General features: G+C 40.1%; 1 protein-coding gene across 1 annotated transcript in view; it reads right to left on the bottom strand.

The window, feature by feature from the left end:
• LOC109037293 (dynein beta chain, ciliary) overlaps positions 1-16,142 on the bottom strand; it is a 684,333-nt gene that overhangs the window by 11,079 nt on the left and 657,112 nt on the right. The window contains exon 52 of the mRNA XM_072296415.1: positions 8,300-8,473. Coding sequence (XP_072152516.1) covers positions 8,300-8,473 — 174 coding nt within the window. The remainder of the gene's footprint in view (positions 1-8,299; positions 8,474-16,142) is intronic.

The raw sequence follows: 16,142 nt of genomic DNA, 5'->3' as shown, positions 1-16,142 counted from the left end.
AATTTTTTCGTGATTAATTTTTGGAGGAGGGGGAGGGGTCGGAAGAGGAGGGGGAGGATAAATCCTTCTCGCCCCCTCATTAATTTATGTTAAAGTGAGCATGTCAATGACAAGCCCTGGAAGTCGACATATAAAGTGGAATCTTCGCGTTAAATTAACGTTTTTCGTGATTATTTTTTGGGGGAGGGGGAGGGAGGAGGATGCCCCTCCTACAAGAAGTCACATGGATGTTCTCTCAGAACAAACGCTACATGTTTTCATTCTGCCGCCCATTTTCGCGCATAACGCCACTTTAAGGAAGCGACCAATCTTGACGGTTTTTATAGGATGGGTATACTGCTGGGGGCCCCCCTGCCCCCCACGAGAGATTAGGCCGCCCCTCGAATGAAAAATGTATGCTCCATCATTTTAGTGATAAACATTTTTACGATATTACCCACCTTCTCCGCGTTATTGGCGAGAAATCGCGGCGTAACGGTCATTTTCGCGGGAATTTGAGATATTTTGACATTTTAAGCCCCCCCCCCCCCTCCCCCATTTTGGGTTGGCCACGGGTAATTGCCAAAGTCACTTACAACTTTTCTAAACCGAAATTTCAAGCTTTCAGACCAAGCTTTCCGATTGGTTTTGTGGAGTTTTGCCCTAAAATCAAGCCTTTTCGTGAAAAATGGGAAATTCCGCGGAAAAGTCGGCGTTCTGAGCATTTTTTTTTTTTTTTGGGGGGGGGGGCTCAGGGGGACTTACTCCCCCCACCCTGATAGAATTCGCGTAAACAAGGAAAATCTTATTCTATTGGTCGAGAGCTTCAAGAAAATAACCATCTTCAAAATTCCCACGGGGGAAGGGGGGGGGGGTACCCCTGGCTGGCTCACGGTCTATATATTTGAAGTGCATTAAAAAGTGATTGTATGAAACGCATATTACATTAAATATAAAAAATTAAAACCTTAAAATACTTAAAGTATACAAAATACAAGTAAAGAACATTAGAGTACGTAAAGAAATGATATAAAGTAAAAACAGAAAATAATAAAATAACGTAAAAAAAATACATTAAAAAATAAAGTAACAAAATAAAGAAAACAAAAAAAGTAAAAAAAAAATAAAATAAAGTAAAAAAAATAAAGAAAACAAAAAAAGTAGAAAAAATAAAATAAAGTAAAAAAAATAAAAAAAAGTAATAAAATAAAATAAAGTCAAAAAATAAAATAATGTCAAAAAATAAAATAAAGTCAAAAAATAAATTAAAGTAAAAAAATAAAGAAAACAAAAAAAGTGTTAGAGAACACCTAGAAAAGTGGGATAGGAAAGAGAAGAAGAAAAGAAGTCATCCCGAGGATAGTCTCGCAGGCAGCCACCTAAAAGGCTGGGCAACAAGAATGACTTAGGAAGAGAAAGATGAAGATATGTAGAGTTAGAAAGAGTTGTTGATTGACGAAGGGGTTGAAAGAATGTGACGAAGAGAGAAAGAGAGAAAAAGGAGGGGGCGTCAGATTGAGAATCGCCCTTAAAGGAAGAGTTCGTGGCGCCGTAAAGCTTAGCGCCGAAGAAGAGGAGCAGAGTACCGGAAGACGTGGCAACCCTGTTGAAGAGGTCTTAGCGCCGAAGAAGAGAAGCAGAGTACCGAAAGACGTGGCAACCCTGTTGAAGAAGTCTTAGCGCCGTAAGAACGTAGCGCCGGAGAAGGGTACCGAAAGTCGTGGCAACCCTTGTTGAAGAGGTCTTAGCGCCGTAAGAACGTAGCGCCGAATGAAGGAAAGGAGCGCCGAAATGCTTAGCAGCTCCGAATACTTACTCGTACTTGCAATTGTAGGATGAACTTGAGACAATGAACTCAGAAATCCGGGAAACGGAGAGACTTGATGAAATGAAATCGAGTGATAGATGAAAGAAGTGGGCAGAGCCCAGGTGAAACGGTTGCGGGCCCCATTGTCGGGATGGCCGCGCACGGAGCGCTGCCAAAAGGCTCCATTTGAGCCTTTCAGCTGGAAATCCCGGTAAGACGGGTTAGACGTCCATGGGTCAAGTGCCCATCACGCCAAAAGGCGAAAGGTCGCGGTTTGTTGCCTTTAATTTGCCCTAAAAGGGACTGCAACGGCAGAACCGCGCTGAGCGCGCCCTGGTGGCGAATATAGCAAGCGCGGTCGCAAGTGTGCTCGCCGCGCAGTTGCCCGGGTTGCAAGGAGGCGGACAAGCTGATCCTTAACATCCTCCCCACTTTGAACCCCCGTGTTCAACTATATTTGACCCCAGGGTGTGGACGCAAGAGCGGACACCGGTAGGAGATCGCCATCTCAAAGCTCTGATGATTTTTCTCGTCTTGCGGGAGGAGAATGAGTTGATTGGATCATCGTAAGAACATGGTGGATTATGAGATGGTAATCGCTTGAATTTGAATTTTGATTTTGGTACGTCAACACGTGTGGATGATGACCAGGAGCCACCCGATGTTGGAGAGATCCGTTTGGGCCAATGTCGTTGAGGGGTAAGGTTTTTTTTAGGCGAAGAACGTTCTCTTTGTTTGGGGATAATGGAGGAGCTTGCCGCTGATTTGATTATAGGGGACGCATTTTGGGTCCGCAATTGAGTTAGGGTGAGGTTTCCCCTTGATTTGAAGACACTCTTATTAACGTTGGAGTGCGACAACTTGAATTTGTTTTCACGGTTTTCGACGAAAGTTTTCGGTCGATCAGCTTGAATGTGAAATACTTTACTTATCACAGGTGCTTCCGTGTTCAACAGTGTATTGGAGTGTGCACAGTGCAAATTCTGTGCTTGCACCGGCGTGGGGCCCATCAAGGCCGTGCCAAAAATGGTCGGTATGGCCATTGGCATGTTTGCACCTAAGACCACGGGTGCTCCGAGGCGAAGATATGGAAGGAGGTCGGCTCCGCACAGCATGTCGATTTTTCCTGGCAAATCAAATTGTGGATCCGCTAGTCTGAAATCTCGAACTTTTGAGAGCACCTCTTGTGATACCCGTTGTGTTGGCAACGGGGCTGTTATGCTGTCCAACACTTCGACTGAACAGTTTTGAATGATCCTCTCAACCGTTTGCAGGTCAATCTTAGTACTGCCTTTGAGTTTAATAGAAGTTTCTGAGACGGCGTTGATGACTGCTGAAGAAGTTGTGCACTTGAGCTTCAGATATTTTGCGGTTCTTGTGGTGATCATGGAGCGTTGAGCGCCCATATCTATGATACCACGAATGATTTTGGTTCGCCCCGAAGGAGCTTCTATTTGCGCCAAAAAAGTGGCTAGGAGGACTTCAGATTTGCGAGTTTGGTCTTTGCCATGATCTGAAGACATCATTACCTTTGGTGTAGGCTGAGGTTTTTCTGAAGTTGTGGATTGCGTGCAAGTCGTTGTGTGGTGCCTCTTGGAGCAAACCCGGCAAGAGTGTTGTGAAATACACTTTTCTGTAGGATGAGGTCTTAAGCAATTTTGGCAGAGATTGTTTTTGTTTATGAGTTCTCTACGCTCTTGTGGAGTTTTTTGCAAGTATAGCTAGCAATAGGGCAGAAAATGAAACTGCCTACACAGGATGCATGCCCGTTTTGGTTGGAGGGTTTCATCCCTACTGTTGCTTGCTGGTGCCGGTGATGGGCTTCTTGAATGTAGGGCCTTTTGCGGCCTTGAAGGCTCATTGGTAGCTATGAGCGCATGAGTTGGTTTTGATTGAGTGGAACCGGACGAGTATGATTCGTCAACTTGAAGGCATTCCTTTTCCAGGAATTGAACTAGCTCCTCAAGTTCTGGATATTTTGTATCAGCGCCTCTGAAATCGTCGAAACGCCTTCTGAAATATCGATTCATTTTTTGGATGATGACTGCGGTCAAAAGGGATGAATAATCCTTCAGATGCTGATTGAGACCTTCTAGAGCCTGTGTGTGCTCTCGAAATTTGGTTAGAATTTGTGGGATCTGCTCCACTTTAGTCAATTCTGAGAGCTCAAGCAATCCCCAAAAGTGATGGTAAATGTGCCTTCTTTCGCATTGGTACCTTTGGCTTAACAAATTCCAAGCTACAGTGTAATTGGCTTCTGTGATTGCGAGTCCCTTCACTAGATCTAGGGCCTCTCCGCTTAGAGCGGTCAAGAGATATTGGAATTTTTGAACGGCTGCAAGATCTGCGGCTTCATGAATAGAGACAGTGAAAAGACTATGAAATGAACGCCAATCTTCGATTTTTCCTGAGAATTTGGGAAGAACCAATTTTGGCAGCTTTACACATCTCGAAGTTTGTCTTGAAATTTCAGAAATGTTTGGATTGTTCAGACTTTCAAATGGTCTGGGTTTTTGAGAGAGGTAAGCTTGTTGAGTGCGGAGAAGCAACTTGGTAAACTCTATTTGACTTGATTTTGTCTCAATTTGAGCGGTTTCTGGAAGGGTTGAATTCACGATGAAAATCTCCGCTTGGGTTTCATCAAATTTAGCGCGTTCAGATGCTAAATCATTGTAAAAACTCTCGAACTGGTGAAAATTATCGCTTGAGAGTTCAATTTCGAAAATTTCAAGAATTGATTTCTCATGATTGAAGATAGCATTTCGCTTTGCTGCAAGAGCAGGTACCTTCCCCTTGTTTGAAGGGGCATTTTGATTAACAAGGGTTTCCCTTGTATTCTCGTCGCTGAAGCTTTGTTGGCGATTTTTTCGTGTTTTCGCCATATTGCTGAGGGAACAACGATGACCAAGCTTAGCAAAAGTCGACTGATTTGTTGATTGAAGAAAATACCTTGTTTATTTTGCTTGAAAGCTGTGTAAGAGAATGAAAGCTAAATGGAAACTAACACCTTAGTGCCAGTGTCACAATCTCACCGGATGCACCTAGTGAATCCGGCCCGAGGGACCATTTAATGTTAGAGAACACCTAGAAAAGTGGGATAGGAAAGAGAAGAAGAAAAGAAGTCATCCCGAGGATAGTCTCGCAGGCAGCCACCTAAAAGGCAGGGCAACAAGAATGACTTAGGAAGAGAAAGATGAAGATATGTAGAGTGAGAAAGAGTTGTTGATTGACGAAGGGGTTGAAAGAATGTGACGAAGAGAGAAAGAGAGAAAAAGGAGGGGGCGTCAGATTGAGAATCGCCCTTAAAGGAAGAGTTCGTGGCGCCGTAAAGCTTAGCGCCGAAGAAGAGGAGCAGAAGTAAAAAAATAAAAAAAAAGTCAAAAAATAAAATATAGTCAAAAAATGAAATAAAGTCAAACAATAAAATAAAGTCAAAAAATAAAAAAAAGTAAAAAAAAATAAAGTAAAAAAAATACAGTAAAAAAATAAAAAAGCAAAAAAATAAAAAAAGTAATAAAATGAAATAGAGTCAAAAGTAAAATAAAGTCAAAAAATAAAATAAAGTAGAAAAATAAAATGAGGTTATAAAATAAAATAAAATAACGTTAAAAAAGTAGTTAAAAATAAAAAAAAGTAAACAAATGAAACAAAGTAAACAATTCAAGTAAAATGAAAAAATAAAATGAAGTTAAAATAAAACTACGTTTTTTTTAAAAACGAACTATCATATTGGTACTCCGATACTACGACTCAGGAGTAAATTTTGTTGGAGGAGTCATTCCACTCAACTCTTTCGCATAAGCAACACCCTGCTTAGCCGTCGCTTCCGCAAGAAAATTTCGATCGGGACCACAAGGAAGATATCGTGAATGTAAACACGCTGGATTAAACTCTTGTCCAGGCATATGTGTATTGGCAGATTGGCGTTGGCCATGTTGATTGTTGAGAAGCATCCTCTTGAGGAGGAGTCGGATGGTACGACTCCTCTGACGAATTGTTCACCTGTGCCGTAGTATCGTTTTTGAAGCGGGGTGCTCAAAAAAAGCAAGTTGCTTACGCAGATTATGAATTTAGGAGGGCACTTCCAGAGTTTTCCGATGCGCTCATAGTGATTTTTGAGACATTATCTATAGGAAAAAACTATTTTTCCGCTCTAGCAAAAGTTTGCAACAGGCCCATTTCCTCTGAAGTTATTCTGTGCAGGATTAGGCTGAGGTTATGCTAAAGTAACTGACTAAAACATTTCGAATACTCTGAATACATGTCATTTAGACTGAAGTATATATGGAGTATATATGGATGTATTAATACTGAAAGGGACTTTTTGAATAGAGATTACATGCAACATAGTTCCATTAAGCAGAAGTACGTCAGTATGATTATTTTTTCCTAGTTTTTTAGTCACATTCATAGTTTCAGCATCACTCCATAACCCTGTTAAACGGGGATAAATACTGGCACCAGTGAATTCTAGTAGTAATTTCTTGTGAATGCCTGAATTCAATCTACTTCCCCCAGGTTTATAAATTTTGATAGCTATATTTCCTACCTCTAAGGGAAGAATTACATTAATACGTAATTTTATTTGTGATGAATCCTTCGCTACCAATACTCATAAAAGCTTGATGAAGCTCATAGCTAATAAAAGCTCATAGCTTGATGTTCATGGGAGTCTCATGATGATGAGCATGTGTTGAAAAACCCATAGATAAATGATATAACCCCCAAAAACTGGAAACTTGATTCCAGTTACAATCTCTTTCAGTTCACCCGACGCAACCAACTTCTCCATGAAGTAAGTTTGTTTGTCTGGTGCAAAGTTATGGAATAAGTTACCTTTACAGGATCTCTAAACTTTACTTCATCATGTCAATCTTTCAGCTTATGTAAACATCAACATTGCTGATATCATTTGAGGTCGAGTTTTTCTACAGTTTTCTTAATTTCTTAATTCCACCTTTTTTTTACCTCAAAATCCAGTAGGTAAGTATATGAAGCTTCAGCTTTTAAGCATCGCTCCGGCTTTTCTCTGATTTTTTTCCTGAAGCAAAAAATGGCTAAAAACGTGAAACCATGGCGTGACGGTGCCGGTGCGTAAAGCACTTCTTTGGTCAATCAAAATGGTAGAAGGTGATCCTCGACTGATCAGTTTTAAGTACCCTTTAAGCAGTTCGACGATTTCATTGAAACGAGCACCATTCGAGAAACGGGGCATGATCATGAGAATGTGTAACAATATTTATTCTAATAGTATTTTGTGATTACCTGTCAATCAAATCAACCCATGTCGCAGTCACACCGAGCCTGCAAGAGTACCGGCACCGTTACGCTACAATTCCACGTTTTCAGCCCTTTTTTTGCTTAAGGCAAAAAATTAGAGTTAAAACGGAGCGATGCATGTAGGGAGAAGCTTCGTGTACTTACCCACTGTACTCCGAAGTGTAAAACAAGGTGGAATTAAGGAATATACAAAACTGTAGGAAAACTTGTATTGACCTCAAATGATATCGGCAATTTTAAGGTATGAAGCTGGAAGATTGGTATGATGAAGTAAAGTTCGCCGATTTTGCGAAGGTAACGCATTCCATTACGAATTTAATTTGTTGTTATGCAGTAGTATGTATATGTATTCAATTTGTAAAATAAAAGTGCTGAATTTGTATGTGCAAAGATGTACGAAATAAACATTTTACAAAAAAGTTACAAAACCCTCTTTGTAGAATGCACTCTGAATTCGAAGTTAAACTTTATTTTGAGACATTTTTCTTCAAAAATTGCTAAATCATGGGGTGAAAAAAACGATTTTTGGCAGTATTCGCATGGATTGGCAACTTTTTGGGGAGAAATGTTCAAAATAAACCTCAAAATCGGATTGCCTATCAAGAACTCCGAAGAAATCATATTAAAATCACTGTTTTCCTATGCTTGCAGACTGCAGCTCAAAGTCGATGTGCCCGGAGTAATTCAGACAAACTGAAATTGTGGTCTATTTTGGTCCTAGACAATGTAGATTCATGTTTTTTAAGAGACAATTTGTCGTACTTTTTAACGCCAAAATCGATTTTAAACTTTGTATTAAAAAGATCCCCAGAAAAGTTGCCAAATCGGGCAATAAAGCGCATTTTTCGCACTGTTGCACAATTTCACAATATCCGCGAACGCTTAGGTTGAGAGGTACCTGTATACGTTCTTTGGTGGTGAAATTCAAAGTTTTATCCTTTGAATTGAATGGACTTTACCGTAGTTGTAAAATTGTAAAAAAAAATGCAAAACATATGCTTTTTTGCCGAAGCAATCTCTTTGCTTCCCTACAAATAGGTTAAGAGATATCCTTGTTTTCAGGTAAAGAAAGATACGATTTCGATAGATCGTCATTTGTAACGAGATCCTTTTGAGAAAACACTCCTTTGATAAAGTGAATAAATTGATATTTTACAAACACTTCACAATTTTTCAACGGAACAAGTACAACCCCACCGTAAAAACGTATTATTTTAAACAAAATTTCCTTACTCCGAAATCGCTGATCCATGCCTCTAATTCTTTCAAGCGAATCATAAGGTCGGAGAACCAGCACCCAAGATTCAGCATGGATGGATAGGCAAGTTTCACCCATTCTGAGGGAACTAGATCGAAAAAAAGAGCATTTTCAAGATTTTCCATGTCGCCTGTTATGGAAAGTTCACCCTATGAACAAACAAGGAGCTTCATTTAAAACACGTTCTCATAAATAATGGTGGTTTAAAATCATTGATTACAGATGTTTTCTTTCTCATGAAAAGCAAAATACGACCGCAAAATCGAAAATTTCCGATTTGCTCGTACCTAAGTAGTGTGTGAAGGGTTTAGTGACAGAGCAAGCCTTAGCGTTCACCGCGCGGGAAGAAGGGTATACAGCACAACCTCCCTTCTCTGCTCAGGGAGACTCGCCGGCGAATTTCTAAGATTTACATCTATTGTAACTCATTTTTTACACTAATTCAAAAGTAAAATCTGATGGGACGTCTGGAGAAGTGCGGTCCTATTTTTTGCACTCATACTTATTATTTTATTTTCCTCAACTTTTTACAAATATTTTTCAGCATTGGAGGCTAGACAAAGTATTACCTCGCAGCGAGCTCGCAGACAGCTCGCAGCATATTTTGGACCTCGCGGTTAGGTGATGACCTTGCCAAGAGCTCGCAGTGAGGAAGTCGGTTAGGCATAGACCTCGCCGCGAGGTGCTGACAGCTCACGGCGAGGATCTCGCCTCGCGGATAGGTAAGGAGACCTCGCGGATAGGTGAGAGGACCTCGCGGATAGGTGAGAGGACCTCGCAGTTAGGTTGGCTCCTAGGTATCCACTGGGTGAGAGTTCTCACAGTAGGTATATTAGCCAGCAGGTAACCTGACCACAGAGGTAAACTCAGGTTCAGAGCCTCATTACAAATTAAGGATCAATTGCAGCATCTAATATATACTGATAAAAATGTTAAAAAAGTTTTTGAATTTGAAAGAAAAATTCTATTTAATTCAAAAGCACATTCCTTGGCTCAAAACAATTTGGGTGAGTGAACTGAAATTGTTCTGTAAACCAAAAAAGTGCCTTAAAATTAAACACAATTTTTTATTCATTTTTTTTTCTAGAGAAAAAAACAAAAAAAAAAACCTACCAATCAAAACTTTTTTAACCTTTTTTTTCCGTGAATCCTCTCACAAATGTTCTTATCCATGTCAGCATGCCAAAAAATAAGAATAATCTGTACCTTCTTTGCACATGGTCTTCCAAAATATTCCACACTATGAGGCATTCTTCACTCCGTGCAGGAATAAACAAATTCCAAGAATTCAAGGATCAGGTAGTGATTTTTAGAAAAATTGCATCGTCACTGACGGATTCTTTTAATATTTTACCATACTTTATTATTTATTATTTTTTATTTCATCGTGTAATTTTTGTTTAAATTCTTTATTAATTGCACTTAAGATATTCATATTCATGTATTTCAAATTTTCATTTTCATTTATTTATTTTTTTTATTTTTAACTCTCTTTCATTTTTTTAACTTTCTCGTTTTTTTGACTCTCTCATTTTTTTTATTTTTTTTTTAAACCAAATTCCTGTTTTTTTATAATTGCGTCTTCTTCCAGTTTTAATTATTCGGACCTTTTTCTAGTTTGAATGTATGTCGATGCATTTATGTTATTTATTATTATGTTCTCGTATCTCAATTCACAGCTCGAGGCCGGTAGATATTTAGTCCTCCCCCGGCAATTCAATGCAAAGGAGAGTCCTTAAATTTAAAATTGAAGTAAAAATTTAAAATTGGGATTAAAACTTTAAAATTGGAGTGAAAAATTTAAAATTGGGATTAAAACTTTAACATTGGAGTAAAAAAAACTTAAAATTGAAGTTAAAACTTTAAAATTGGAGTTGAAAATTTAAAATTGGAGTAGAAATTTAAAATTGAAGTTTAAAATGCAGGTTAATTTTTCGGTTGGTGGTATCTATCCATCACCCAGAACTCGCCTTACAATCCTGCAGCTCCCTAGCAAAACTGCTTTCTGTAATTGTTGAAACAGCTCCTCTCTAAGGTTGATCTTCCTAAGACTATCAAACAACTTCACAGGAATCTCCCCCGTTGCTCCAATAATAATCGGCACAATTATTACTTTGTCCAATTTCCAGAGGCACTTGATTTCGTCCGCCAAAGGCATGTACTTACTTATCTTCTCAGCGTAAGCGCTCTGGATATTAACTATCATATTATTGGATTATCGTATTATGGATATATTATTATTATGTTCTCGTATCTCAATTCACAGCTCGAGGCCGGCAGATATTTAGTCCTCCCCCGGCAATTCAATGCAAAGGAGAGTCCTTGAATTTAAAATTGAAGTAAAAATTTAAAATTGGGATTAAAACTTTAAAACTGAAGTACAAAATGTAAAATTGGGACTAAAACTTTAAAATTGGAGTAAAAAACTTAAAATTGGGGTTAAAACTTTAAAATTGGAGTTAAAACTTTAAAATTGGGGTAGAAATTATAAGTTGAAGTTTAAAATGCAGGTTAATCTATCGGTTGGTGGTAAATATCCATCACCCAGAACTCGCCTCACAATCCTGCAGCTCCCTAGCAAAGCTGCTTTCTGCAATTGTTGATACAGCTTCTCTCTAAGGTTGATCTTCCTAAGACTATCGAACAACTTCACAGGAATCTCCCCCGTTGCTCCAATAATAATTGGCACAATTATTACTTTGTCCAATTACCAGAGGCACTTGATTTCGTCTGCCAAAGGCATGTACTTGCTTATCTTCTCAGCATAAGCGCTCTGGATATTCACTGCCGACGGCACAGCTACATCGATTATAAAAGCACTTTTGGCATCCTTCATTGTGAGCACTATGTCTGGGATGTTATTAGGAATGGTTCTATGGGTGCGAATCTTCCTGTTCCAATAGAGGCGGCATATATCATTTTCTTTCACCTGGGGAGGTTCAAACTCATAGTAAGGTTTCACGTCCGTTTCGTTGAGGTGTTCTTTAGCCAGCTCTTGATAAAGTATCTTTGCCACAGAATTATGCCGCTCAAGGTATTGCTTTGGTGCCAAGTTGGAACATCCAGCTAATAAATGGTCGAGGGTTTCCTCTTTCGCTCCGCAAATACGACACATGACGTTGTCGACCCTTACTTTCATTATCCGCTTTTGATATGATTTTGTCGGAACTACTTGATCGTGAATGGCAGCTATGAACCCTTCTGTTTCAACGAATAAACCTCCTGAGTGCAACCATGATTGCGAAGCTTTAGCATCTATGTCTGCGTCTTCATGGAGTCTTTTAATGTACCGTCCATGAAGAGGCTTAGCCTTCCACTGCCCGATTGTTTGTTCTGTGGTTGGGAGCGTTTCTACTGGGTTGAAGGTATGTTCATTCAAATTCAAAGGCGTGATGTTTTTATCCGCACGCGCGATGGCCTGATGCAACTTGCTTTCCTTGGCTTTGTCAAAAAAGTACTTCCTTAGATTTTGCACTTGCTGATGATGTCTGCGCATCGCACTTGGGATCCCCCTGCCCCCTTCCGCTCGCGGCAAGTGGAACCTTTCAACACAACTTTTAGGGTGATGGGCACGATACTTTCGGAATTCCCTCCTCGTTGCAATGTCCAGGGCGTTGAGCTCAGTTTTGGACCAATGGACCACTAGACAAGGTACGAATTTCAGCATTCTGATACATGTTTCTTTATCAAAATTGCACGTAGAACACGATACGCATAACGAAAATTACCAAAATCAACTCCTGACGAAGATATTCAATGATTTTTGATGCGTGAATTCAAACCACCCGCTCATGAAAACTCAATGTTCTACGTGATTCACATCGCGCGCTAAATGTTTATCGTGATAGTCTCTGCGATATAAAAATCCACAACTTCAATCTTGACTATTTGGCTCAGCTATAGCAAATTACTAATAGTTTGAACAACAAATGGTGGAAAATGAACATTGCTCGATTGAGAAGCTTGCTGAAACCGTTGTAGTGCGCAATTTGACTAACGTAGAACTTTGAGTTTCTTGTGAGCGGGCAGTTCAAATTCCTCGTGACCAATGTGAAATAAAAACGTTAATATCTTCGTTAGGAGTTGGTTTTAGTAATTTTTGTTGTGTAAATCGTGTTCTACGTGAAATTCTGATTAAGTAACATGTATCAGATTGCTTAAATTCGTACCTTGTCTAGTGGTCCATTGAGAATGCCAAATGTGTAGGTCAACAGTGAGGTAGCATACGTATTGATCGCGAGCGCTGTATTACGTGCGGACAATTCCGATTTTAGTATTGACCTGAGTCTTCGCTTATAATCATCAGAAACTTGTTGTTTTGCATCTTTATGCTGGATACCTCTCGCTTGCAAGTACCCCAGGTACTTATACTGATCATCCTCAAGCATACCTTCTATTTTCCCTTCTTGTCCCGCAGGTTCATAACCTTCGTGAGCTGACCAAACACCTTTGACTATGCTGCTTATTTTACACTTATCGAGCCCGAACTTCATCTGGATGTCGCTACTGAATTCTCCTACTATATTTAACATCGAGTGAAGGTTCTCTTTCTGACTGGAGAACAATTTCAAATCATCCATGTACCACAAGTGTGATATATTGCAATCTCCATAATTGCACCCCACCCTCAGACTGCCAAGCAACTTTGTCAGTGGACTCAAGGCTAGGCAGAACCACAGAGGACTCAGAGAGTCTCCCTGGAAGATGCCGCGCCTGATGTCAATCGTCCCTATTTTTAGCTGTTGGCCGGGTGTGTTTAGACAGAGCTCGGTTTTCCAGCTTCTCATAGTCTGTGCTAAGAACTGTATAAGTTTCGGATTGATACCGTAAATTTCAAGGACCTCTAGCAACCAGGATTGGGGAATGCTATCAAATGCCTTTTGGTAATCAATATAGGCTGTGAAAAGAGGTGCCTTCGTGTTGATAGCGGCCTTAGTAATTACTGCATCAATTGTTAGTTGTTCTTTGCACCCTCTTGAGCCTTTACGACATCCTTTCTGCTCTTCGTCTAGTAACTTATTCTGCTCAAGATGTTTGTAGATCTTCTCTGAAATTACAGACGTTAACAGCTTGTAAACTGTGGGAAGGCAGGTGATCGGCCGATACTTTGCAGGGTCATCTGAGTACCGCTTCGTTTTGGGTATTAAAAATGTGATTCCAGTTGTTAGGAATGCTGGCAGCTCTTCCGGGCATTGAAGGATTTTTCCAAAACACCGAGCAAGTTGCTGGTGCGCTGATTTGAAGGATTTCAACCAGAAATTTTGGAGCTTGTCGGGGCCAGGGGCTTTCCAGTTCAGCATCTTTTTGAGGGCTCCCTCAACATCTGCTTCGCTTATCGTTTGCTCTGTCATTTCATCCTTGATGTTAACTTTGGACTTAACTTCCTCTAACCACTCTGCGTTATTGTTATGGTTGACTGGCTTGCTCCATATATCTTGCCAGAAATCCCTGGTGATTTCAATGCTAGGCGTTTTGTCGTGCCCTATGTTTTCATCTGCTCCTTTATGCTGCAGACTCCTGTAAAATGCACTTTGGCTTCTCTTGAATAACCCATTTTGTTCCCGGCGCATGTTACTCTTTTGGTACCTCTTTAGCTTCGCTGCTTGAACTTGTAATTTTTGTTTAAGAAGATCTAACACATCTGTTTCGGTGGGATTATCCTCGCTCCTGAGCTTTTCAAGAAGTTTTTTACCCATCTTTTCGACTTTTTTGCTTGGGCGTGGTCTCAAGTACTCGGCGAGAATGCCTGTATCCTTCCTTAAGCCTTTGATTGTCTTCTGTATCCTGGCTTCCCACGCTGGTCTCCTATTCTTTTTGCTACGACCGTTGCCTTCTTGTAATCCATCGATTTTCTGGTGATTGAGGAACAGAACTGTCGCAGCTCCTACGAAAAGCAGTGAATGCAATTCTTGGAGTGACGTTTCACTAGTAATGATGCTCCTTAGTATGCCATTGATTTCAGCTATGAATTTTTCAGTAAACGGCTTATTGAAAAGTCGTGGGAGTCTGGGTCTACTCGGAGGCTCTAGATGCTTGAAATGTGACAGGAACTTGTCGAACACCTCTGTGGCTTTGGGAGACGGACTGGTTGGGTTTTCAGCCCTTGCTCTTTTCGGCGCAAATGCAGCACGTATCACTACTCTTCTGGATCCTGCCGAGCTCTCCGCACTAGCCACTACTTGAGTAGCATCTCTCAAAGGACCCTACAACAAAACGGCCAAATCGGCCTAAACACAGAATCGTACGATTTTCTCAGGGATGATAGAGGATCTTCCCAGACACTCAAAACTGGTCATATTTTTTGCCTAACCCCCAGGGAAAAGGGGGGAGAGGGGGTCAAAATCAAAACCTTTAAATTAGCATAACTTCTCAACAGTTTGTCGTAGAAAGATGATCTTGGTGTCAAACTTTCCAGAAAAATGAGAGCTTTCAGAATATGTGTATGAAATTAATTAAATTTTAAAATTTGACCCACTTTTGGGGCATTTTACAAGGTCCCCCTTTCGTAAATTTTCGTTTTTTGAGATTTTCGGTTGTTCGGTTCGCACGGATCAAAACAAAAACAATTTCAAATGAAAGTAGAGCGTTTAAGCTTTAAAACAAGCCCAAGATGATCTTGGGGAAACGATTAGAAGCGGAGTTATGAGTCTTCAAAGTTGACGCGGCGCGCAGGAACCTTGTATGTTCCGAGTCTCAAGGTCACCTGCGCGCCCCGGATTGCCTGCAGGTTGCAAGTTTTTGTGTTTTTATGCTTCTGTAGGTCATTTTTAATGTAAATCATTCAATGAAGATAGAAAAATCGAAATTTTTTAATTTTACGGGAGGAGCGAGAGGGGGCTTAGAGTATCAACCATTATGTCCATCATACCTCATTAAACATTTGCTGACGATGACGATTCTGCCCTTATAATTCAGAAGAAACCATGGACCCTTCAAATATACATATGCGCCATACAGAACTGAACCATTTAGAAATTATAACCCATTGATGCCAAATTTTGGGGTACCCCTAATTTTAAATTTTTTTAATTGAGCTATAAGCTACAGCGCTTGACGGAACTCACTTGGTAAAGCCAAATAGTTTCTCGTAGAAGCAGACGAGCTTTGAGCTTCAAGACAAGTCTCAGTTATTCTTGAGGGGGCTATTTGAAACGCAGTTAAAATTTTTTGACGTTAATGTGGTGTACCTCGCCGAAGGCCCATTGTGTAAAATTAAAAAATTCTGATTAAACTATCTTCATTGGATGATTTACATTCAAAATGACCTACAGAAGCATAAAAACACAAAAACTTGCAACCTGCAGGCAATCCGGGGCGCGCAGGTGACCTTGAGACTCGGAACATACAAGGTTCCTGCGCGCCGCGTCAACTTTGAAGACTCATAACTCCGCTTCTAATCGTTTCCCCAAGATCATCTTGGGCTTGTTTTGAAGCTTAAACGATCTACTTTCATTTGAAATTGTTTTTGTTTTAATTCGTGCGAACCGAACAACCGAAAATCTCAAAAAACGAAAATTTACGAAAGGGGGACCTTGTAAAATGCCCCAAAAGTGGGTCAAATTTTAAAATTTAATTAATTTCATGCACATATACTGAAAGCTCTCATTTTTCTGGAAATTTTGACACCAAGATCATCTTTCTACGACAAACTGTTGAGAAGTTATGCTAATTTAAAGGTTTTGATTTTGACCCCCTCTCCCCCCTTTTCCCTGGGGGTTAGGCAAAAAATATGACCAGTTTTGAGTGTCTGGGAAGACCCTCTATCATCCCTGAGAAAATCGTACGATTCCGTGTTTAGGCCGATTTGGCCGTTTTGTT

Source organism: Bemisia tabaci, chromosome 2 (assembly GCF_918797505.1).
Source record: "Bemisia tabaci chromosome 2, PGI_BMITA_v3".
NCBI lineage: Eukaryota > Metazoa > Arthropoda > Insecta > Hemiptera > Aleyrodidae > Bemisia > Bemisia tabaci.
This window is presented reverse-complemented; position numbering and strand designations above follow the sequence as displayed.